The 25,485-nt window shown below is 39.8% G+C and overlaps 1 protein-coding gene across 3 annotated transcripts in view; it reads right to left on the bottom strand.

Moving 5' to 3' along the window:
• svep1 (sushi, von Willebrand factor type A, EGF and pentraxin domain containing 1) overlaps positions 1-25,485 on the bottom strand; it is a 160,987-nt gene that overhangs the window by 82,617 nt on the left and 52,885 nt on the right. For all 3 annotated transcript variants that reach the window (XM_041779332.1, XM_041779331.1, XM_041779333.1), the window contains 2 exons: positions 22,300-22,555; positions 19,465-19,641 (listed from right to left, as the gene is read on the bottom strand). In XM_041779332.1, coding sequence (XP_041635266.1) covers positions 19,465-19,641; positions 22,300-22,555 — 433 coding nt within the window. The remainder of the gene's footprint in view (positions 1-19,464; positions 19,642-22,299; positions 22,556-25,485) is intronic.

The following is a 25,485-nucleotide window of genomic DNA, read 5'->3' as shown; positions in this document are numbered from 1 at the left end:
AAACCAGGAGCCTATATGTCCCATGATGCAATTTGAAAAGACAAACTGCTTTTGGTGTTAGATTATTCAGCTAATGTATCTTGAAGTTGCTACCCTGAAATCACAGCCCATGTTTTCATTGTGGAAAAATCCCCCTGGGTTAAACAGGGAGTAATAAAAGGAAAGACAATGACAAAACCAAACAACGTCGTCCAGTTATCTGCTAAAGTCCTCTCTCCTCTTGTGAAGTCAGTCATTTAAACAGGCAGACATGTCAGGCCTAGGAGCCAGAGTTCCTATCAGATGAGAATCTCTGCCATCTCTGGGGGGATGCTGTGTTCGATTAGCGAGGCCTAAAAACAGATTGGGACAGAGACGATGAAAAGAGATCCAGAGGGAGAGAACATCTGTCTGCTCCACCACAATGACAAAGAGAAAGACTGAGAGAGAGAGTGGTTTTCTTCTTAGTGGGACAATTTCTGCTTAGACCAACGAAATCCACAATCACATGCTTACAAACACACACATCAACCCACACGGCACTCGTACTGGTTTCCATATGTTATCTTGAACTTAAATCATTTATGTGTAGAGCTGATATTATCCAGTTAGAAATCTCTCAATATAGACACATTTGTACTATTTTGTGGTTTACAAAGAGGCCTGAGTATAAAAACATGTTATTCTGGATATATCATTGAAAATCTTAGGTCCAACAAAAAGATTTACAAACTTTTATGCTTTTCTTATATTTAGAAGCATTCTGTTAATGCTTGCAGTGAGTTGAAGATCAAATTGCCTTGGATTTACAGAATGTATGCTCACTTGAAGAGGCATCCACAGGACTCCAATGCAGAATGGATAAAACAAATTTGACCCAGGATAAGCAGCACAAATAATGGATGTTGATCAGAGCGTAAAAGGCTCGGAATGCAATTTCTACTGCTATATTTACGGTGTCTATAAAAAGCTTCCATCCCCTTGGGTGTTCTACCCTTTAACTGATTTTATAAATCAGCCATGGCCAATAAAATACTGTCGTCCAGGTTCTTCATCAGTCAAAGATTCATGGGAGATCGGCAAAGTGAAAGCCACTGTTAAAGAAAACTCATTTTAAATCTCCACTAGAGTTTGCCAAAAGACATCTGGGACACACTGTGGACAAGATGCTATGTTTGGCCAAACACTGTCCATCATCACAAACACACCATGAAGCACAGTGGTGGCAGCATCATACTGTGGGGATACTTCTTGGCAGCCAGTTTTCATACACAGGATAACACTGTGCTTCACATTCAACTAATCATCTTTCCTTTTATGGTGCCAATTCATGATAAATAGTTTTAGATAGATTAGACATTTTATGTGGATATGTTAAATATTATACTTCTCAAAATATGAGGGCTTTTAATATAGAACATTTTGCCTTTTCTTACTGCAAACCTCAGTTTAACATCCAAGTGATGTAAGCATATTTTTGAGGTTTTGGGTTCATAGTGTTTCGGTTAATTAATTATCTGTTAGTTATTGAGTATTGAGAAACTCATTTTCCTCCAGTGCAACAGACGAGGTCTACATTTAAGGCATAGCTAGAGTCTTTTGCAGACAGTGGCCACAGCTGACACGATAGACATAATGTGCAAAGCAGACAAATAAAGTGACAAATACATGTGTGATCTTTTTATACTTGGGATGCCGTGACCCAATTCTGTCAGTCCGTCATCTTCAAAGCCAAAAAAAAGAGACAGAGGAAGTCCAGCAATATTGAGAATGAGCTGCTAAGTCTGGACGGAGGCCTGGCCGCTTGTGGTCAAAGGCCGTCTCACACATGAAATGTTGTTAAGTTGGGTTTTAAATTTCTGGGTATTTCAGTAAGAAAACAATGTTCACATGCAAGCAACCTCTCCACTTCTCATCTGAGACTTCCCATGAACATTTGAAGTGCACAAATAGACGATGGAGACGGATAATTAAAATGTATAGTCTGGCACATAAAATAGACATACATTCACGCAAAGCCTTGACAGAGACGTGAAAGAACTGGAGCCCAGTTTGAATATTTCATTTCATAAACACAGTGGGTATAGAGATTTATTCTAAGCCAGTTGCCTTTATTTAGTAGAATTCATCTGGACCACCAGGATAGTTTAAAACACCACGGCAAATGGATGTAAAGAATGTGAAGGGTTCTTATGTCCACTAAGACAAACACCTACAAGTGTCACAGAGTCAAACACATTCAGCTCTATTCCCACTGACTGAACACTTCTACGTTCAGCCATAGGCCTTTAGATCTTAGCAGTAATAGTTGCCACAGTTACAAACTACTATAGCAAAGAGAGTACAAGCATCTATCTACTATTCAGCACTTCAGTCCAACTGCACCATATGGCCAAAGTTCCCAAGGACTCAAGACCCCAAAAGGGAATCTCTGAGTTCATATCATACCACATAGCAATCCAACACAGAAGCAGAGTCACTGTGCTGAGAACCTCTATGAATTTGAGAATATGGGTCTGAAACATGATGAACAATATGGCCATTTTATCTTAGAACAAGAACTTTTTTGTTCAAAGTTGGGGCAAATTCTGTCAGCTTGTATAAAGGGGTGAGACCAACCCTTTCTAGAACCATAAATTTGTTTGAGAAACACGCTAACTTTCTAAATGGGCCTCTCTAGCCCAAACCTAGTAGCACCCTCCGCCATTCATTTCAGCAATGTACATTTGTGACAGGTATCTTGGCATGCCTTCTCTATTTGCTGATCATTTAGACTAAACTAATTCAGCCCAGTGGCTTTACCCAATGACACAGTTGTAGCATTATGGACTGTAGAGATTGCTAGACTTCTCTAGGAATCAATCAATTTCACCTAACATAGTCAAAATAACCACAATCATGCACCTCTCTCTGTTAATAACAGCATATTCCATTTTGTGTTAGCATCAAGGTAACAAACTAAGATGTAAATTCAGTTGCATTTTTCAGAACAGGTGTCCTAGTAGAATAAAGCACCAGTAACCGATTAATTTCATTGACTGGTAGGTCAAATACAGCCTGAAAAGCATTGTACAGCATCAGTGAGTTAGCCAACCAGTCCACCACTGGTTACTTTATCATGGTACATATCTGGCCAAAACCATCATTTTTCAGGAATGAAAAATGCTGTATTTTTCAATTAACTCAACACTGAATGGACAAAGGCAGCAACTTTTAAACACTTTTACTGTGTTAAAATTGGTTAAAAACCCACTGAAAGATGAAAAAGGGTGACCAATAGTGCCAATTTATAAAAAATTAAATTAAATTAAAAGCATGAAAAAATGCGATACAAGGTTTTGGCCTGGCACCAGTGATTATGGTATCATAATTTGTGCAACAACAAAATTTGTCTTTTTCATCCATCCCAAGACAATACAATATGAAAATATACTATGTCTGCCACTACTGTGATAGTGAAGCAATGGCTTAGTGGTTTAAGGTTAAACTGTAATGATATTAAACAACAATGCATCCTGCCCAAAGTAATGAACAGTGCACTTAAGGACATTTATACTCGCCTGACACACCAAATAGACTGTTTCACGAATAAGTGGGATGGGATATATTTTACATCAACCTGGGCAACATCCCGTCAGAGTGTCTGGGAAAAGTAGAAGTAAAAAAAAAAAAACATAACTCAGGAGGCGATTGGATGAATGTCATGTACATTACAGGCCAATCAGAGCAACAGAACAGTGATGTAGTAGGTGTAAACCATCTCTGAGGAGTGAACTACATAAAACACAGCAAAAAGTCAATACCATGTAGCTGCCAATTCTTTCTCCTTAGATGATGCTGATTGGTCCAGTCATTCTCTGGCCAGGAAAACCATTTCAGCTTGAAGCCATGGACACACCTGATGATATAAAATCTGGTCAATCAATCTGCTTTGCAAGGTTACTTTCATACTGATCTTTCTACATACTTCTCATCATATATTTGTATGATTTTCTTAAGTGTACAACTGTGACAGCAAATTAGATGAAATCTACCCTACCAACAACAAAAGACAATACAAAATGGAATGATAATTTCAGGGGAAACATTTTACCTATCTCTAATATTGAAGATAATCCCTTTCTTTAAAACTGGCTACAGGAAATGACCTATAAGAACACAACATTTGTCAATTTCCTTGACCCGTCTGTGTGTGCTGGCTCTTGTTCCACTGACTCCAGCCTCAGTCCACTCATTGTGAAGCTCCCCTAAGTTCTCGAATCTGTTTTGTTTGACAATCTTCTGAAGGCTGAGCTCATCCCTGACTTTTCCATTCTAGTCAACTTTCCATGAATATGTTTTGATACAGCCTCTGAGAACAGCCTGCCTTTTCAGCAAGGACCTTCTGTGGCTTACCCTCCTTGTGAAGGGTGTCAATGACAGTCTGCTGGACAATAGTCAAGTCAGCAGTTTTCTTCATGATTGCGGTTGTGTGAACTGAACCAGAGTGAGAGAATGAAGGCTCAGGAAACCTTTGCAATTTGTACTTTTCCACAAAATTTCCAATAATTTGAGATGGTGATGGGATGGGCTAAAAATGTTCCATTCAGAATGTAATTTCATTCCAAATGAGAAGGATGGATCATGTCGATTGTTAATCCAATCGATGCCCATGTACACACTTGTTCTGAACCTGTCTTCTTGGTCAGGGTTAATTGTCTCTTGCTGAGCATTAGTGCCTCTGTCTTATTTAGTCTGAAGTTCCTCCTGCAGAGCTGCACTGAAATGAATAAATTTAAATTTCAGAACTGGCAGAAAATGTGACAGTAGTCAAAATGTTTGCAGTGTCTGCTTTAAGCCAATATTATGTATACATCTGTACGGCCCAGTAATTCAGGGGGTTTTTGTAACTGGCAAAAGTCAAGTTGGCTTTTTGGAATCCAACAGGGAAAATGGTATCATAACACTTCTAGTCTGCACTACTCATTTTGAAACATAAGCTGTCAGCATCATGTTTCAAAATCACAGGGAAAAATCCCAGAGATCTGTCACCTGGTTTAGTCTGTCCTCTGCTTGAGTCTCCATTTTGCTAATATCAAGATGTGCACAGTGTCTGTGTTTGCACCGGTAAAGGTTGAATGGATTTCCCATCCTCCATACATGTGTCGTATGAAGAGATAAAAAGATGGGAATCCCATCCCCAAGGACTGTCAGGAGGATCTAAATCACATCAGCAGAGTCTCATTGAAGTCCTATCTGCTCTCCAGCTGTATCGTACAGAGAGAATGGGGGGGGGGGCAGACTGCTGCACAGCTGTCCACCTACACAGCCTCAATCTGGGGGGGGAACAGACCCCCAAGGATCGCTCAATCCGAAGAACGTGGAAATTTTGCGATGTGATGCAAGGCAGTCTTTGGAGAGGAAGCTGAGGAAGTTCAGTGGCTCTTCAATCGCTGTTATCCTGCTTATTATTCAATCCTTCTCCCAAAGGAGAATGACTTCACCTCAAATTGCTAGATGCATCGTATGGATTCCCAAGGACAGACAGAGAATGTACTGCTCACTCATTACAGACTTTGGGAACACTGGGATTGGACCAAAGAGTGAGGCAAACCGCTAAACAACTGTACAAACACACGCTCTGTCCCCAATCTGGTGTGCCTGATTACAGATGTCAGAGAGTGGAGGAATAATGCGATAAAAGACTTTGGTTATGACCTCAGTACACTAGAGGCAACGTAGCAGAAAGCTCAGACTGTTAACGTCAACATGTTTAAAAGGAAACGTATGTTTTCATTAAGTCGATTTTTCACCAAATTCCTCAAAGATTTCACTCCTGTGATTTGAAAGATGCATCCACATGGACTGCAATCCACCACACACTCTGCTGTTCCCACAGTAGTCTCAGATTTGATGTGTCCCTGTGGGATTGACAGTTCAAGGCTATTTTTTGTGCTAACAGATTCACTGACAGGGCTCAGGCCAATCCAGGATGGGTTTTTCTTTGACGGTTTCTTCATGTATGTGTATACTGGGGTTTTGTGCATATGAAGCAGGCGCTAATCCCTGGGAGTGGGGTTGCTGTGGTTCAGTGGTGGAGTCAGTACTTTTTTATCAGAAGGTTGGCGGTTCAACCCAACATGTTAGAAACGTCCTTGGGCAAGACACTGAACCCCAAATTGCTCCAGATGGCACAGCCTGAAGTGTGTGAAAGTGTATGAATGAGGAAAGTTTACACTGATGGGCACTTGTCACTGAGTTTATGAACTAAGAGTGAGAACATGACAGTGATTCCCACTGAAGCATGGCATTTTCTAGAAGTGAGGAAGCTGAAAAAGGGTTGATTGTTGGGTCACAGAGAAAGAGAGACAGATGCTTCTTTTTTAAAAGCTGGCAGCTGCTGACTTCCTCTTCCCTCAGCCTGTGACCTTTGACGTTGCGTGTGTCCCTCTTCATCACCTCCCACCAAATGAAGGGATCTTAGTCAACAGCTCACACGCATACATAGAGATGGGAGGATTGGAAAGTGAAAGGGAGTAGGAGGGAGCTGAGAGAGCGCTGAAGAGAATCGGTGAAAATATCCAGAGACGGATGGGGTCACAGAGAGGGACAAACATGCTGGATCTGAGGAAGGGCAAAGGCCTTGAAAGAGACGTTAGAGAAATGCATTTAGGACGCTAAAAGAGAAATGAACTCCACCTTAAATCCCCATGGGCACATCCGTCAGTTTTAATTACGTGTGAGAGAGAAATGGAAGCACCAAGAAGTACAGATTTTTTTAAGTGCAGAGAGTCACGGCACATGAGCAGGCAGCGATAAAGACAATGCCTGTGTACAACTTTTTCACCACAAAACAATACAATATATACTGTACAATAAAAATCTTATACAAAGCTTTATATCAGTTGCCTACTTCCTATCAAGTCTTCTTTTTCATTAATTTCAAAATATGCCCATCAGATATACACAAGTACTGAAAATCACGAGTAAACAGGGTCACGTTTCAAACTGTTACACTGGCATTTGCTAGCATTAGCTCTTTCGATGTTTCTGTGGCAAATGATACGAAACTGTGTGAATGCGCTTTCATACATCCTACAATTATTTGGGAGGTATCTAATACTGGCATTTAAAGCTTTCTAAACTTTCCCTGGATAAAATGTGCACTACACTAATTACCACGGGGAATTTGTGGACATGGAGTTCAATTTTTGTATTGGTTGGTAAGCTAATTCATTATAAGAAACAACAAACAGGAATACACAGCTGTTAGTATACCCTCCTGAGACCTGAGCTTTTGTTTGGAAAGCATTTTAAATTTTTTTCCCTAATTATTTGGGATGAGTAGGGTCTCATAAGTTAAAACTTCAGGTTTTTGCACAGGAATTTCTTGGGAAAATTTCCTCTCCAAAATAAAAAAACTAAAAAGTATCACTAAATTCCTTCAGATTATCATCAAATCTTTTTGTGAAGCTTTATCATTCCCCCTAAAAATCCATGCAAATTCATGACCATTTTCAAGCAAACTCTCCAAATATCCAAGATTACTCTAAAATTTCGTTGCAAATCCTGAAAAAAATTACCAATGCATTCTCCAAAATTCCATGAAAACGACAGAAACATCCAAACATCTGAATAAATTCCCTAAAATTTCTATGAAATTTCCTAAAAAGTTCAAAAAGCAACCTCTACCTCCAAAGTCCCCGATTCCCAAAAATGTACAAATAAATTTCTCAATTTCCCATAAAAATGCCAGAAAATGAGAGCAAATTTAACCAAATTCTTCCAATGAAACTGTCCAAAATGTACCAAGATATCCCCTACAGTTTAATGAAAATACTTGCTAATTTCCAAGCGAATTCCCCAGAATATTCAAAAAGCAATGTATCCCAACATTTCAAGCAAATTACCGACACATAAATGGATATTCCGGACAAAAATCTCAAAAATTCTAATAGTAGAAATGATCGCATTGTTGTAGGAAAGCCAATGTGTAATGTCCTCATATGCTGGGGCTTAGAGGTTAACATGAGAGAGTATTCATAGCTGTCCCGTGACATCACCTACTCATGAAACCACTCCCTTAAAGAGCAAGAAAGGCTTCTGACTGCTGTAAACAATAGAGAAATTAGAAGTCTTGGTTGCCACCTTGAGTTCTAAACAGTTTTATTGAAAATGTTTTGTATGAAAGACGGTTGTTTCTCAACTGAATGCACAAACTCATGAGGACATAAGCCTGAGTTATACTTCTGCAGATATGAGAAAGAAAACTCCAGATAGCCGAATTACCTGCTGAGGTCAGGGCACGAGCATTTTTGCAATGTTTTTGCTATGTTGTTATTAAAATCTTTGACGTTTTAAGGCATAAAAATGTAGGTCAAACACTTTTACTTTTATCATTCAGAGTCATGATCTCGTTTTCCATTTTTATGCTGATGACACGCAGATATACCTTGATCCTTTTAGGCAAGCTGCTGTTTTTAACTGTCTTAGAGAAATTAAATGTTGGATGGCCCAAAGTTTCTTATAGGTAAACAACTAAACTCCCTCTCTTCTGGCATCACTTAAAGATCACTATCCTGCCTCGAACTGGTCCAGAATGCAGCAGCTAGGCTTTTGACTGGTTTTGCCATCCAAACTTTCTGTTTTAATTCATATATCAGTTTTTCTGTGGTTGCAGGTGATGTAAACAACTTTCATTTTAAAGAGAAAGAGAAAAAATGCCAGGGCTACAGCACCATGTAGTGTTCAGTGGTAGCTGCCACCCTCCTAGCCTTTTTTTCCCACCTGGTTTGCACTGTCACATGACTGAAAGCTATGAATATGTTCATGTCTCCATTGTTCAACCCTTAAACCATTGAACTAGGAATCAGGTGGGAGAGAAAGGTAAATTAACAAGAAAGAGATTGTGTTCTGCCTCTAACAACTCCATAATGACCTATTTTACGCCAGGTGACACCGTCCAGGGTTTTGAGGTAGATTCTCTACAAGATGCAGAGGAAAGGGACAAACCCAGCCATGGAGGACAAGAGGGAAATAAAAGAGAAATTGACAGAGCAATGGAGTGAAAAGTGAAGGTGAGAATGGATGAAGGAGGAGTGACACAGCGAGGTTCTGCTTCGCACCACTGGCTGTTTCACGGCTCCCTTCTTTTTCATGCGTTCCTGCTGAGGAGGCTCCTATTAGGCCTGATTTATAGCCTCTCTGCCTCCGAGCTCCTTCATCTCTGTCTCTTTTTTATACGCACACACAGAATGGCCTTAGTTTATAACACAAGTCGTGTTTTTTTACAGCAACCCTGACCTATAAACAGGACAGCAGTAGTCATCAATTAAAGCTCTTTTACAGACCTATATGTGTCGTTTAATGAGAGGAGGGTGGGTGGAGCGCGGGTGAGATGTGACGCTGAGGGAGGATGTGACATGGATTTCTACACGGACCAAAGCAGAAACTTCAAACACCAAAGACTGTCCGAAAACACCTGAAGGCGGCTCAGACACTGAGCTCCTTTAAAACCAGCAGAAAAAAAAAATCCTGTCTGGGTATTTTTGGTGAGCTGCCAATTTTTTCAATGACTGGACCTCCACTAAGACTTTATTTGTCTCCTTATTTCACCTCATATTTCCTTTATAAAGGATTACCTGGGTTTATAACAGCTGGGGTTTTATTTTCATAGGTTTAGCCATCGTTTTCATTTTAATATTAACAATGTTCTCATAGAAGTGATCTGGAAAGAGATCAGAACAAGAAACTAGAGCATCAAAGTGATCAAGTATGTTGGGAAAAAAGTCTCTGACAATCTTAAATTTATTTATAGGTTAAACTAAAAATAAGCTCACCTCAACTTTCAGTAATAAACCATGAAGTGTCATGGAATCTGAGCATTAGTTGCTACAGCTACCCCAAGATAGTGCCAAAGACAGAATGAACTGATTTGCCAATCTTATAAACCCATATGTTATTTACAATAAGACATAAACAACACATCAGATATCAAAACTGAGACATTTTACCATTTTTATAAAAATGTTAGCTCATTTTGAATTTGATGACAGCTACTCATCTCAAAATAGTAGGAACAGGGCAGCAAAAGACTGGAAAGTACGTAGTACCTATGAAAAACAGCTGGAGGAGCATTTTGCAACTAACCAGGTTACCAATCAACACGTCAGTAACATTGATGGCTCTAAAAGGAGCATTTTAGAGAATCTGCAAAAAACTATGTCCAGAGAACATTTCAGGAAAATGTTTCTGTATCTTCTCTGGGCCAAAGCTCACTCAAAATGGACTGAGGCAAAATGGAAAACTGTTCTGTGGTCAGATGAATCAAAATGCACCTGACTGTCAGCACCTGGGGATACCAAAAGCACAAAACAAGAGTCAATAGCAGCTGCAAATTAAGCTGTTTGGCATTGGCAGAGAAGATTGGGCAAGTTTTTCATGAGCACAACCCACATACTCAGCTCTACTGCTCATCCCAAAAATACATGATCCTTACAAACGTGGCACCATTTGAATGGAAAATAAGCAGGCTTTCTAACGGTATTAGATTTATTGCCAAGACGTCTACCAAACACAAATTTCTTTACTTTTTGTGCTAAGATTATAAGACAATACATTAAGAAGTTGTGTACACTTTCAATCTGGATCAAAGAGGCAGCTTTTCCTACCAAAAAAAAAAAGAAAAAAAAAAGCTGCTAACAAGACACAGACAAACATGCAAGGAATGCTAATATACTGAATATCAGCGCTGCTGTGATTCTGCTTCTATTAGTCTGGGCTTCTTTGTTTAATAATTTAAATCACTAAATTACTCAGTCTGTTGCCAAAAAGCACAAAAGAATCTTCTTCACTTACAATTTTGCATTTGTCATGCTTGAATCCATGTCTGTTTAATTTCATGGTGCAACCACTGAAAAAAGTCCCTTAATGACTGCTTTATTTGTATGTTATGTATCAATACTTATTTGACAATGATTAAAAGGCCTGAGGCAGAGGGATACTCAAGCAGTAATATGTCACAGTGCTGCTGTACTCTTTAACAGCACTTGTGGAATGTCTCTTTTCCAGTGTGACTGTGAGACTGGAATAAGCTTTATTTGTACTAAAAATAAAACACCAGTGGCATGAATTTGACAATTTAGTAGTCAGCAAAAGTAAGAGTAAATCTCCTTGAGGCTGAGGAGCTGCAGCTGGTCCCATTTAGATGTTGGAGTTTTGTAATCATCTGTAAAAACACAGTTAACTTTTACAGGATCTACACAAAACTAGATCACTGCTCTTAACTGATTTTTGGCTTTTATTATCGTCATATCAAACCAGGGCAACTTATGATACTAGTGTGCTGTAAATCACTTTGCACTGATAAAGCTTACTGTATGTGATCATGTTTATAATTGTGTCTATTGGGGGTAGTGTCCCATCTCTCTGTATCCTAAGTCAGTGAAAGTTACACGGCTCTATAAACAAATGTACAGCATCTTCACTCTGCTCATAACTAGTACGAAGCACAGCCTGAATTCCTGTAAAGCAACTTGAAATTTGATCTTTTCCACAGAAACATTGAGAAACAAGAAGCCGGATGCAGACACTCCGTGGAAAAGCAGACAGTCTGCTGTGGTAATTGGTGCTGACAGGGTTAGATTTCTCCAGTTTGAGGAAAGGGAGTCTTTATAAGAAAATTATGTAACATGTTGGATGATTTGGCGGAATTCCTTTCCCTGGTAAAACAGATTTGCTCTTAAAATCATTAAGGTGCAAATTACAACCTCAGAGCAAACAGAAGGTCAGTGTCAGGTGTGAGGCTGCTTTCATGTGTCTGCTGGCACAACATTAACAAATGTCAGTTCTAATGTAGGTCCAAAACAAACCCAGATTGTGATTACTGTCTGAGCTTTGACTGAAACGGTCCGCAAGTGTCATCCATAGTACTGATGTACAAGAACATTTATTTTCCATGTTTTTTCACAAGGCAGCAAACACTGTGTTATTGGCTGTGGCATGTAACATCCAGTGTGAAACAACAGTGTGAACAACACTGACAAGTTTTTGTTGCCCAAACCACAATCTCGTCCTAATCCTACCCCAACAGAAAAATTTTAACATTTACCACATGTTAACATTGACAGCAGCGACAGTTTGGTCAGCCCAAATTTCTTGGGTAGATAAAGATTTAAGCACTGAGGTTTATGCAAAATAATCACTCATGTAAGAACAGGGTATAGGGGTCATCAAGGGAATAAGGGCCTGTGTCTGTAGCTGCTGTTTTTTTTGTGTGTGTGCTAGAAGCACTAATTTTTGATTTCAAAACAAAACAATGTAGTCCAGCGTTTTAAAAATCCATGTCCCAAGGGGCAAAAGACCCTCAGTGTCAGCTGTTTTTTGTCACTGCGCTCACAAGGAACAACACGCCATTAACCAATGTCAGTTCTCCTTCATTGACCAATCCAAATGAAGAAGGGGCGTGACTTATGATACCAGCTTGTCAACCACAATGGTGGTGAGGAACTAATCAGACTGTCTTTTTCAAGACTGGGGTCTAGTCCAGCTGCAAATGCCGGGACAGGACTACTTTGACTTATTTTCATCAGGCGTTTGTGATATTTCCCTAAACAAGAAAAAATATTAGGAAGACAACATTATTCAAAACATTTTGGATACTACCCAGGAAAAATGGAACTAACTTTGGTAACACCGCAATATTAAAGTGAATATATCATAAAAACCTTTTAATATATATTTGAATATCCAGAGTATCTGAAACCCCACAAAAATATTGGATAACTAAGACTGTTAAACCATAAATGTTTTGATTCCATTAATCTCAGAAAATCTATAGCCAGCCCATTGCGATTAATCTACCCTTTTGTCTCATTTTGAATGTCCTCTACTGCATTTAAAACTTTGTTTATAACATTTTAAACAAAGGGTAATTGTACCTGCTTTTATTCTGAAAGAAAAAATAAGGAACTTTGGGTAGATTGAATGTAACATCATTAACTTATCCACAGAAAAAAGGAACTTGTTATGGACTAAAAAGGAAATAAGGGAACCATAAACATTTGATATCACAAGATACAGGTGACTTATGACTTGTCCTTTCTTTGAGTTTTTTAAACTGAAATGAGACTGAGACAGAGATCAGTCTGATCAAACTGAGAGTGAATCAGTGTAGTTCCAGGTGTGTGTGCGGCTGACTTCCCCTGGTTGGGGCAAGGTGTGGCAAGCTCATAGACTCTTGGGTAGCAGCCCTCTGTGCTGACTCATTATCCCACAATCAGAGCTACTGAGAGCACCTCTCTGGGTTCAGCAGAGTCACCAGTCACTTGGAAGATACTTGCATGTCAGTGCTGAGTGCCCTTACTCAGCGATTTTGGTTTCTCTTCATAACAGCCTAGTGGCTTTTGCATTGTATTTTAGGAGTTTTCTCATTCTCCCAAGTTCTTTTAGTTTGTAGTCAGCTGCATGGGGGTGGAGGTTTAGTTTCAAAGTTATATTTAGAATAGGAGCTTTTGGATTATAGCTAATTAACATTATTTTTTTGTTTCTTCCCTCTCTCCCTATTTATCAACGGCAATTTTAGTGGTTATCTTTTAAGGATAACTTTATCACAATTATGTCCAATACCCTGACAGAATGAGTCAGCACAGAGTGCTGCTACCCAAAAGTATATAAGCTTGCCACACCTGGCTCAATCCTGGGCAGTCAGCCACACAAACACACCTGGCACTGCAACAATTGATTCCCACTCAGTGAGAATGATCTCCCACAAGCCAGTTTCCGACTGGCTGCGTGTTGTGTGTGTGTGCATGCTGCACATGTCCGTCCCACCCCTGTCGGTGCGGCTTTCACACTAGGTGTTGCAACGTGTTGGCCACATCTTCCTGCTGTCAAAGCCCGGCCATTCTTCATAAGTTTTAACTTAATAAAACCCTATATAACTGAGTATGACTGAGTATAGTGGAAGTGTGCTGGGAACTATTCAAGTAAAAGCATTCTGTAAAAACAAAATGAGTTTCTCCGAGGAATGCAAACCGGGCCTTTTGCATTATTTCAAACATCTCTTAACATAGGAAAATGTTCTAAAATACATGCATGTGGTAAATGATTTACAGACTTATTACTGTCATTTCTTAGGATTTAACAAGTACGTAACGAGCCAGACTCTCCTGTATGCTCTCCCTAGAGAGGTGTTTGCTATGTTTCACACCAGTGAATGTGTTATTTTTAAATAGAGATGAGTGCACTCATGTTAGCATGACCGTAAGATGATAACTATGTGGTGTCAAGTTCAACAGATTCCTCCCAGATCACCAAAAAGATTCTGCCTTTCTAGTTGATGTGTTTTTATCCGGACTTTTCTCCATTTATCCTGGAGCCATGTGCGAGGAGGGTGAAATAAGAGAATAAAGAAATAATGATTGCAAAATTCCTCCATTTCAACACTTCTCTTGAACATTTAACAACTTCATTCTCCTTGTTGATGTTTTAATTCCTCTGTTGAATTTACGTTCACCTCAAGGCTTTCTCGGCTGGGGTCTGACGGTCATTCCCATCCAGGCCACAAATAATTAGGGGCAGTGAACGCTGCGTGTCTCCTCCTTGTTACAAGGAAACAAACAGTCTGCTTCATCAACTAAGAGATGGATTTGTTTTGTTCAGGGTCGAGTTGAAGCTCAGTACTGCCATGCGCCTCCTCTCAGGATCATGACTAAATTTGGTCATTATTGAGCAACTCTGATAGTAGGAACTCTGAGGAAAGGTTGTTTAGTGTCACACATGGTATTCCAGTGAAAAGTCTTTGGTCATCCTTACATCCCAATCATAGAGATTAATCAGTAAACTGTATGCTATGAATTTATCATTGGCAGTTAATCTCTTTAGATATAAAACAAGGGTCTAAACTTCCTGGGGAAAACTGGAAATAGAGCTTCCAGGCCCAAAATATTCTTCAGTAAATATATTTTTGGAATATTCATCAACATTTTAATCAGTGTATGGAGTTTTCTCAGTCTTCTAAGAGATGGCTCAGTTGTTCTGAAGCCTAATAGGCCAGGTGATGATAGCTGAGCTACCTCTGACAAAAAAGCAGACTTCATGTGTGAAGGATTCCACGTGATGTAGTTGGTAGTATGAAAGCAAAGTTACATGCAGTTTAAATATATATTTTTACTGCTTACATTTCTGACATATGATTACAAAATCATTGAATGCTTCATGGGAGAAATGATCAGTAAATAGGATGGAATTTATGCAGCATTCAAATCAAATTGTTTTGGGACAGTAACAACTTGCATTTTAGTATTTCTCTGTCAAATCTGCTTGAGTTTAAAGATGATAATCCCAAAGCCAGAGGTAGATAAGATTATCCATTTCTACATGAAACTGTGAGAGACATTAGCTCTTTTAAGTTTTCCAGGTGTCTCATCTATCAGTTTATTTCTTTGCTTCTTTCATTCTATCTTTAGTTCTCATTCTTTCTCTGCCTCATTCATCCTCAGCAGGACCATCCTGAGAACAAAGCCTGTGCTGACACCACGTTAACACAGTCCAGAGCTGCTGTCATTGATAAGCCAGAATGTGTGACAGGAGGAAAACATGTAACCCCTCTGGACCCTCACTTTTCTCTGTCCCATTTATCCACTTCCTCGTTCCTGTGGTGATGCTCCATGATGCAGATATTGAGAGCTTGAGATCGGTATGTGAACAAAAACCCAATCTGTGCAGGAACTGGGTTCATCTTCTGTCTCTATTGTGTGGATTCCTGTCGTGTTTGGTGGAAGAGGCTGTTTCACTTGGCTGTCGACAGATTCATAAACAACACTGCTGCGCACTGTGGGGATTTGGATAGTGTTTCCTGCAGAGCCTTTTAGCCAATGATAATAATAATCAACTGACAAGCTGAAGAGTTTGCTTGGATTATTTTCAGATGTGTCAAAGAGCGTTGCATGTGAGAAATAAAATCAAAAAAAGAACTAAGCTTCTCAGACTTTGATCTAAACATCACCTGAAGCCATACTGACTGTCAAAATTGTGCAACTCCTGCCTCTGGCAGCTCGTCTGTCCACTGCTCAGGAGCTCTGGCATTGCTGACGCAGTCTGTGTACCCATAATTCACGACACACCTTCGGTTCAGCCAAGCCTGATGAGGTTAAAGCAACAAAATATTAAAGAGAGGCTCAGAAAGCAGCAGGGGTTTGTCAAGTTTACTTGTATGTTTCTTGGTTACGCACTGCAAATCTAATTGGTTTCGGAGCCAGGGCTGCTTCAAAAGAGCCTTGTAAGTTATTAAAGGGTAAAACTTCAATAAATGTAGCGTTCGAGAACATATATGAGGGTATTTCTCACCCCTTAAGAAACCAAAATAGAGATGAGCAGGGCTGATAGAGGCTAACTTGCCATTTTACCCACAACAGTGAAACACAGTCGAGCTCTACAGCATAAAAATGACGACGCGTGTTCACGAGAAAACAGCTGACTCCTCATCTCCCTGCAACATTGTAAAACAAATGAGTGCGATACAGACAGAGGAAGCAGTCGTCACTTGTGGTTGCAGCGCCTCGCTGTGTCCTTCCTCCCCTGCGCCAGCTCTGCAGTCTGCGCTCTGCTATTAATTAAAGCATTTAAACAGATTAATAAGGAAAGTGAGGCTCCAGTCTCGACAGCATCTGAGGAGAATTAAGGAGGCGTGCATACTGGCACCATGACCCTGACGCCCTTTCATTTGGCGCTCATTTTAAAACAATCCCCCTCTTTTCTCTCTGTGACTTCTAAACTCTTGCTTGAATTATTTTAACTTGTCCGTCGCCTCTTCTCCCCCGCCTGTTATCTAACGCTGAATTGAAAACATATGACACAGGGAGGAAGACCTGGAGGGCGAATACAAGCAGGATTATGGCCTTTTGTTTCCGTTTATTAGTGTAGATTCTTATCCAGATATGTGCTGCGACTGTCTCTTCTCCTTGCCTTCTTACTCCCTCCTACCTGGATGAAGGGTGAGCTGTCTCTATGACTGAGATTTAATACAGCAGTGATCAGAAGCATCTGTTCGCTGCTCTCGTCTCCAACAATCACACACTGTGATGGCCCTCTGCGAGTTACGTGATTAAATATCAGTGAAAATAATGTATCAACCCCTAACCTTAAAAGACAAAGACCACCTGTGTTTAACTGCAACTGCGCTGTGTAAACAAGACATTTAGCAGAACAGAAAAATGTTCAGTTAAGAGAAAAATTAATGTGTGGTTTCTCAGGCTACAGCTGGCAAGTGTTTCAACTGTCTATAGAAGGAGATTGATTTTTAAAACACAAGCAAACTAAATAAATACATCACCACAAAGCTCATCTGTCAAATGAGCAGAAGGATCTTTGAGAGACAAAAATATTTCAGTTGGAGAGTTTTTAAACATACATTAGTGCACACCTGAGAAGCATGTGTGCAGCTAGGGATCCAGATGGTTTTGACCAGTGTTGCCCAACCCTAGCAACTGAGGCTTCAACTTTTAGTCCATACACATGACTAAGTATTAAAAATGTTATATTCCTGTGTAGATTTTAAGAAGTACCGAGTGGAAACATCTTAGATTAATTCTTTGAAGACTCCAGATTAGTGCTGCATGATCTGGTAATAAGGAGGAAATGTGATTATACTGGAGAATATTGGGATTTGCGATTTCTATCATGATATAATACAAAAATGGTATCACGAGTCTGCTTGCTTGGTTGTCAATGATAATGCCGAGAATACAATAGTTTTGAAGTGTGTATTTCTCAACTCAAAGATACAAATACTAAGTAGCATAACAAATGCAAACCCTGAAGTTTTTCCAAAATGCTCTCAAAGATATCTCAATATTTAAAAAAAGTAAAAGTTTTCCCTCTTTTAAAAACAAAAGCACTCCTACTTTTGAAAACTTAAAGGCCTTTCTGCCATAATTTTTGTAAATCTTTTAAGTACTACTTTATACATAAAAATGCAGCCTTTTATGCTATTAAGTAACTGCATAGCCTGATATTGTGATTGAAATTGCAATTAGATTAATTGTGCAGCACTACTCCAAAGAAGATGCATGTCTAACATCACAATCTAAAGAATGAGTAAAAGGAAATATGTCATTTAAAAATGCAAAGAGAGCTTTAAGCAGCCTGTTTGAACACAGCTCACATAGTTGATTTACTATACTGCAAGTTCCATCACTGACAAGGCAAATAGCCGACTGTAGCTCAGGACAGTGGGCTGGCATCAAGGATGGTCATTCAGATCTCACTAAAGGTGCCTGCATGTGTGCACCCTCCAACATCTTGCTTTTATTTTAGCAAAAATTGTGAGGTTATCATCCACCAGTTTTTTGAGCATTAAATAACCCTAATTGCTGAAAGCTGAAAAAAAAAAAAACCTATAAAATAAAGCAAAAAAAGTTTAGCGAAGGTGGCCTATAAATAAAAGAAAAAGTTTGCAGTGGAATCACATTCAGTGACAAAGTGGTTTCTGGTCAGAGTTTGAGCCATGATGACTTCAAAAAGATAGAGCAAATGTGAATGCACATTTAGAGGACAACAGAGGCGCATTTCAAAGCGTGTTTTACCAGTGACTTTTTATAACAGTGCTAAACCACTTACCTATAATCTACAGATAATGATAAATTCATCTGCTTTTTTTGCAGGATTTAAAAAATGCATACATTTTGAAATACAGTTATTGTGAAGGGCTGGATCAGCAACTCTGCCACATTATTAATATACCCATGAAGATCTGGTCAGTTTTAAAATCTACTTAAAAAAAAATTGAGGGAAGAAACAAAATTTCTACATAAAATGACTGCTTCCAAATGACAAGAATCATGTCTTATATTTGTCCCCTGCAGTGATTTATTGCACCTGCATGCCTTTGTGTACTCCTACACATAAACATGCACACACATGCTTAGTGTAACACTGCAACATATGCTGGTTCTCTTATCTAGGATGAACTCCCAAGGACTGACATTGTAAATAACCATGGAGTAGTAAATAACTTGGAAGTTAAAGCTTTACTTCTTTGGCCTAAGATGAAACATTTTTTTGATCCCAGATGCATCTCTAGGAGACTAAAGTTAAAGACAAGGCCACAACAGCCACAAAAATTTGGCATTACATATCAAAATGACAGCAGCATGTTTAGCTTTGTGTACAGCATAAAGAAATAGTAACTTAGAAGAGGAAGTTTACAATGTAAAAAGAGTGAGGCATGGGCTGATTTGAGACATACACAAAGACACCTCTGCCTCCATCCTCCATCTCTGCAGCACTTTAAAAAGTTTGTTGATAGTGATCTGCCCTGCGGACAGCTTAAAATTGTTAAGTAGACAGGCTGCTTATTTAACTTTCACCCCTATTTCAGCAGCGACGTTTGGATAAGTGGCTGCAATTTTAAGGAGATGCTGACAGGTAGACTAGCAGAGAAAAGGCGGAGGAAAGGACAGCTTTGTGAAATATGTTAATAACTGTGCAGGTAGCCATCAGTCCTACCTGTGCACTCATGCTGCAGACCCTTGCCGTAGTATCCTTTCTCACAGATGCAGTCGTATTGTCCGGTATGCATGCCACACTTGCAGCTGGCCATCAGGTCACAGCAATCTCTGCCAGCGTCGCACAGGGAGGAGCAGCGTGACAGATCCTCCTGGATGTAGCTGCCTGTGGGGAGATCTGAGGGAAGAAAGTCCACAATCTCAGTGTTGCTTTGTTACAGATGGGTGTTTAATTAAACGAGGCATGGATGAGGGAAAGTGACACTTGCAGAATTAAAAAAATCTTAGTTTCTGTATAGACAGCAGTCTTGCTGCGGGCAAATTAGATCTTGGTGGTCAAAGGTCAAAAGTCTGTGGCATTGGTTCTAATGTTCATCCCTAACAAACACTACAAAAGAAACCAACCCAGCCCTTTTTCTTGACAGACCACTTTACTCTCTCTTTCTGACAATTTTATACCTTGTGACACATTTAACAACCAGGCATTAGATCTTATTCATTCTAACTGAATTCTCTTAACATCATAATATTTTAATATAATGACAAACTCTAAAACAATTTCTAATTTGAGACTACAAATTTCTGTCTTGCAAGGAATAGTGCTGTTGCCACATAGTTCAAATCCCAGTTGGACAGTGGAGCTGGCATACTCTCCATGTGCATCTTTGGGATTTCTTGGGGTGCTCCGGCTTCCTCCCACAGACCAAAAGCATGCTCGTTAACTTAATTGGTGACTCTAAATTGTCCATGAGTGTGATGTGGCTGCTTTACATGTCAACTCTGTGATTGACTGGCAACCAGTCCAGGGTGCACCCTGCCTCTCACCCAGTAACTGCTGGGATCAGCTCTAGTCTCCCGTAACTGTCCTTGTGCTTGAGGACAGTACTCTTGTACTTTTACCACCTCTGTTGACTACACAGTAGCACATGGAAAGACCATTATTCCACATCACATCTAAAAACAGCAAATACTGAAGTGTTGATATCTCAGGGTTAAACTTTTGAGAGTGGATTTTAACTCCATTCTGGGTGAAATGGTCTACATTGTTTGAGTTATTTGACAGTGTTGATCTACCAGTGTTAGTTCAACTCTGTAAAGAGTCAACTGATCTAAGCTCTGCCTACGATGATTTCAAATCTGGGGTATGTGTGTGCTGAGTTTACCATCATGACCTTGGGCAAAGTGTTAAGATGTTTTTTTGTGTTTTTTAGATGTCATGTTTCTGGTGGATTGTTGTTTGATCTGAGACACATTTGCGCCAATGAGTGAGTTACCTACTGATTAGAATTTCTGCCTGACTATATTCCTAAAGAACACAGTGCCTATTCTTTATCACTATGCATTACCTTGCAAAGAAGTTGACTCTCTGCTTTGTTCTTGCCAGAGGAGACCTTGCCACTGATTTTCTGAGAGAGAACGCTGTCATACTGTCAAATTTTACACACTTTCAAAAGTGTATTTTAACTATATGTGGACCAATACAGATACTTACCTATACTTTATTTGAATAACCTGGTTGGAGGTCTTCTCTCTTGTTGTTCTTTCTAATAAGGACAGATCATATTTTTCAGTAAAACTCCTTTAGCTACTCAGTACTTAAAGTAAACTTTAAATTAAATACTTTTTACTTTTGCGCTATTAGATTTATGACCAGGACTTTTACTTTTGCTTAAGTCTTTTTTAACCAGAGTAACTGTTCTTTTACTTGTGTAAACGTGCTTTTAGTGCATTAAAGCGCACTGAACACACTTAAACTTGTGCCACTTTATTTCAACTTATGTGCATTAAGTAAAAAAACTTTTTCTTGTATACTAACTTTGAGTCTGTTTGCTAGCATATTTTTGTTTTCATCAGTAAACCAATATTTAGCACACTTCTAAATGACTTATTATGAAGAGTGTCTTATTATAGTAAGTTGGCACCATGTGTCATTCAGCCAGGCTCAATGGTTAATTACTCTGCCTGTCAAAATAAATCTGACACCTTTTGTTGAGAAAAGGGGTAATAGAAATAACTGCTGCCTGCACGCTTGATTTACAGCTGTTACAAAGGAAGTCCAAGATCCAAAAACACAGAAGCCCATAAATTAAAGCTATGACAAAAGACTGTGGATTTTAATGAGAAATTGAGATATTGGCCACAGTGGGCTTTTAATTCAATTTGACTCCCACCAGTCAATCTGCTTCCTTTCATTTGCTTCAAACTGTGAGAACAGGAAGGAAAAGAGAGACATCTCTGTTGTATTTCTGGATTTGATCTATAGTGAACAAGAGCAGCTCAACATGTGGTTCTGTATTTGAGAGTTTCAGTGTGAATCTTGAGTCAGACTGGCCGGAGGTTGAGCTGATAGCGCTGTGTGTGTTGGCTTTTATTCTCACGACTGCTGCACCAACTGTCTGGGATTTCAGACACTGTGTGTGTGATTTACAGCTCTCTACACACTCTGCATTGTTCTCCACTGTGATATTTTATGGTGATATTTTGAGTTTTAAAGCCATGACCGAACGTCTTTCACCAAATTGTGGGAAGTAGCCCATAAGTGTGGGAAAAAGGGTCTTACCCTGTCAAATCTGAATGGAAGTGAGGCCTAATGGCTGCTGGCAGGATATAACAGAAAGTACCATGTAATATTTATGCTGTCAGTTTCCATTTGAAATATCACATGCTTCCTTTTAAGTAAACATTGGATTTAAAAAGGGTCAAAGCCTCTACTGAAGAGATATTTCTATAAGTCAAATGATGATGATGGGAGAAGTCAGACTTCAGAGAAAAAGGGTATCTTTAGCTGTAATCTATCAAAAGAAAAAGTAAACAAATTTTGAGGAGTTTTTCATACCTTCATGAAGAGCGCGACGAGCCAGAGCTTCAAACTCTTCGAAGTTGTGCACGAAGTAGCAGTGCTGCTCTTTGGGCTGTGAGGCCATGTCGTGAAGCTCCCTGATGTTTCCCTGCCAGATGCCCAGTGTGAAGATCTCTACGCCTCGTTCCCTCAGAGCCGCTGCGACTGGCCGAGGGTCCCCTCCATTAGAGTAGCCGTCAGTGATCAAGAAAATGGCTTTGGAGGCGTTTGAGCGGGAGTGACGAAGGATTTGCTGCAGGAGCAGATTTAGACATGATTAGTGAATTAAAAATAGACCAAATAATAACAGCTTTTTTGTTTATATGTTAGTAATACTTACAGCAAAAACATATCAAACATACGCAACACTTTTAATTTGGATATAGTAGATATCAAATGCATCCTTCTTATAAACAAAAGTGAGTGTAGTTAGAAAACTTTGTAAGAAAAATACTGTAAAGTGTACAAAATTTGATTGAAATAGAAAAGTTTACTTTGCAAATGTTGATGATCCAAATCCACACATCCTACTGCTCAGTCTGCCAGTGCACTACAAACATAGCTCCACAGCTAAATTGAATAATGAAGCACGTCACAAACAACCACTAAAAGCAGCCCTCAATTCCAGGGTGCCTCAAAACCCTCCATCAGCAACACGGGCAACAAGGGCACAGTTGGGGAGGAGGGACAAAAAAGAAGGAGAGAGCTCTACAATTGTAATTATTCCTCCTTCAGACTAGGCAGCTGCTTGCCAGTGGTTTGAAACCACCACGAAACACTAGGCAGTGCAGACCGGCCTGCTGTGTCCGCCGAGACACCAACTACAGCTCCCAAACTAACTTTAGCCACCGTTTACAATCCAGCACATGCAATTAGAGCAGACATTAAAGCCTTAGAAACATGTCTTTATTTCAAAGTTAAGTGAAGAAAAGCACCCCAACTGGGACATCTGCTAGCTTTATTGTTGATGCCAAACTAACAGCGTTGTTGTAAGGGTGTTTTGAATTAGGTTAAGGGGTTACGTGGATCATGAACGATTGAGAAAAGAATCTGAGGGAATAGGTTGAGTGAAAACAAAAGAAATAAAAGCAAAAGGAGCCAAGATGAAGTCAGAAAAACAGATATCCAGTTACTTACTAAGAGCCATAAAGGTCAGTAATGTATCATAAAGAATTAGAGCATGGCGGGAAACAAAGGTTGTGTTTTAGGATGACTTTTCTGGAATAAGATGTAATACCTACACAGGACAGACATAAATACACGAGGTGAAGAAAGAGAGGAGACACGAAAAGGGTGTGACCATCGAGTGAGTGGGGACTGAGCAGGAGAGAAAGCTCGGCTCTTTATTGTCTAATTGGCTGAACTTCAAGAGGCTCTAGCAGGAGTGGCGTAATTACAGAGCTGGTGGAGCGAGGGAAAGGGAGGATGGAGAGACAGAATGGAGGAGAGGGAGAGCCTGGTTTCTCTGATCCTCAAAGCTCCAGGGGAGGCTCATCGGACGCTGCCAGCTGTCGATGCACCCGGTCAGGGTGCTGAAATACAACAACAACAACAACAAAAACAAAAAGCCACCATGGTTCTCACAGCAAAGCAGTACTCATGTATAACATTTATATCACTGTAAATGACTAGCTCTTTTTCATGTGTTAATAACATTTCATGTGTGTGTTTCAGAGTGTTTTTAGGTCTTTTATTAGGCGTCTGCTCAAAGTGCTTTCGGGGCCACTGTGGTTTCTGCGTTACCCATGAGTCAGTGGCTTCTGTTAGCGGGGATGCCACCAAACGGCGCATACGCATGCACACCCACTAATAACACCCTCACGAATAGCATGAACATATTTCAGGTCAGAGTATGAACATAAAGGCGACCGCACCAGCCAGAGTGTGGGAAGGGGCTGCCCTTTAGTGTAACCCTCTGTATGCAGTTGTCTTATGGCTGACGGCATCCACTAAAAAAAATATTAAGGCAAAAAAGGGAGTGCATTTCACAATGAAAAGAGCCAGGCTGCTAACATTTTTTTATTTATTTTTTTTTTACCTTTATTTAACCAGGGGGAAAAAACCTCATTGAGATTGAAAATCTCGTTTTCATTAGTGCCCTGGCCAAGACAGCAGCAGCACAATCAAAGTTACAGACAAACAACGAGTAAACATACAAGTAAAATGTCAAACAACAGTACACTGAAAGAGAAAGCAGCAAGTAATTGTTAAAACCAGCTATGATCAAACACATCATTCACAACATTTGCAGACAGACCTGAATTCCCCAAGTCAACCAACCTTCTCTTAAAAGCTTCCAATGAGAACAGTTCACTAAGTTTTAGGTCTTTCTGTAAGTCATTCCAGGCAAAGGGAGCAGCAAATTTAAAGGCCTTTTTTCCCAGTTCAGTTCTGACTCTGGGGACAGACAGTAAGAAAAGATCCTGAGATCGGAGATTATAAGTTCTAGAGGTCAGAAGGTAGGAAGGTAGAAGACCAAGAACAGCTTTATAGAAGAATACACCAGTGTTTAGTGAAGACAACGAAAACCATCCCACACGTTTATACAAAAAACTGTGATGAGTGAGGGATTTAGAGTTTGTGATGAACCTCAAAGCTCAATGATACATGGTGTCTAGAGCAGGATTTGATCCTGAAATAAAAACCCAGTTTCAGCTTTAACCTCTTAACCATTGCTGAATGTAGAGGAGTAAAATACAGGGAATTATCAATCAAAATGCCTAGGTATCTATAACAAACTCGATCTGTGAACCCATAGAAGTGGAGATCGATGGCAGGGTCAGTGGCTTAGATTTAGCATTTGATAAGAGCGTGACTTTTGTTTTATTCGCATTTAAACAAATGCTGCTTTTTCAGTCCGTTTTTCTCTGTTCTCCCCCAGTGGGCGAGGATGAGGCGTGTCGTCCCACATAAACAGGAAGACTGACAGATTACAATGTGGCAATGCTGTGGATAAAACGTTAAAATCAGGACCTTGCAGTTCTAAAAACTCTAGAAACAATCAACAATGGCAAGAAGCAGGTGGAAGCACTTGTAGAAATCAGGCCGATCAGAAATAAGCATGATATCCTCTCCATCTCCGACAATAGGCTCCATGGGGTCGTTAGCCAGACAGCAGGACTCAGATCCACCAGGGTCACCAAGAAAGTCCACTCTCCAGATGTTTCCACACACAGCTTTATT

This window comes from Cheilinus undulatus, linkage group 22 (genome assembly GCF_018320785.1).
Source record: "Cheilinus undulatus linkage group 22, ASM1832078v1, whole genome shotgun sequence".
NCBI lineage: Eukaryota > Metazoa > Chordata > Actinopteri > Labriformes > Labridae > Cheilinus > Cheilinus undulatus.
The sequence above is the reverse complement of the archived record's forward strand: the minus strand, read 5'-3'. Positions and strand labels throughout refer to the sequence as shown.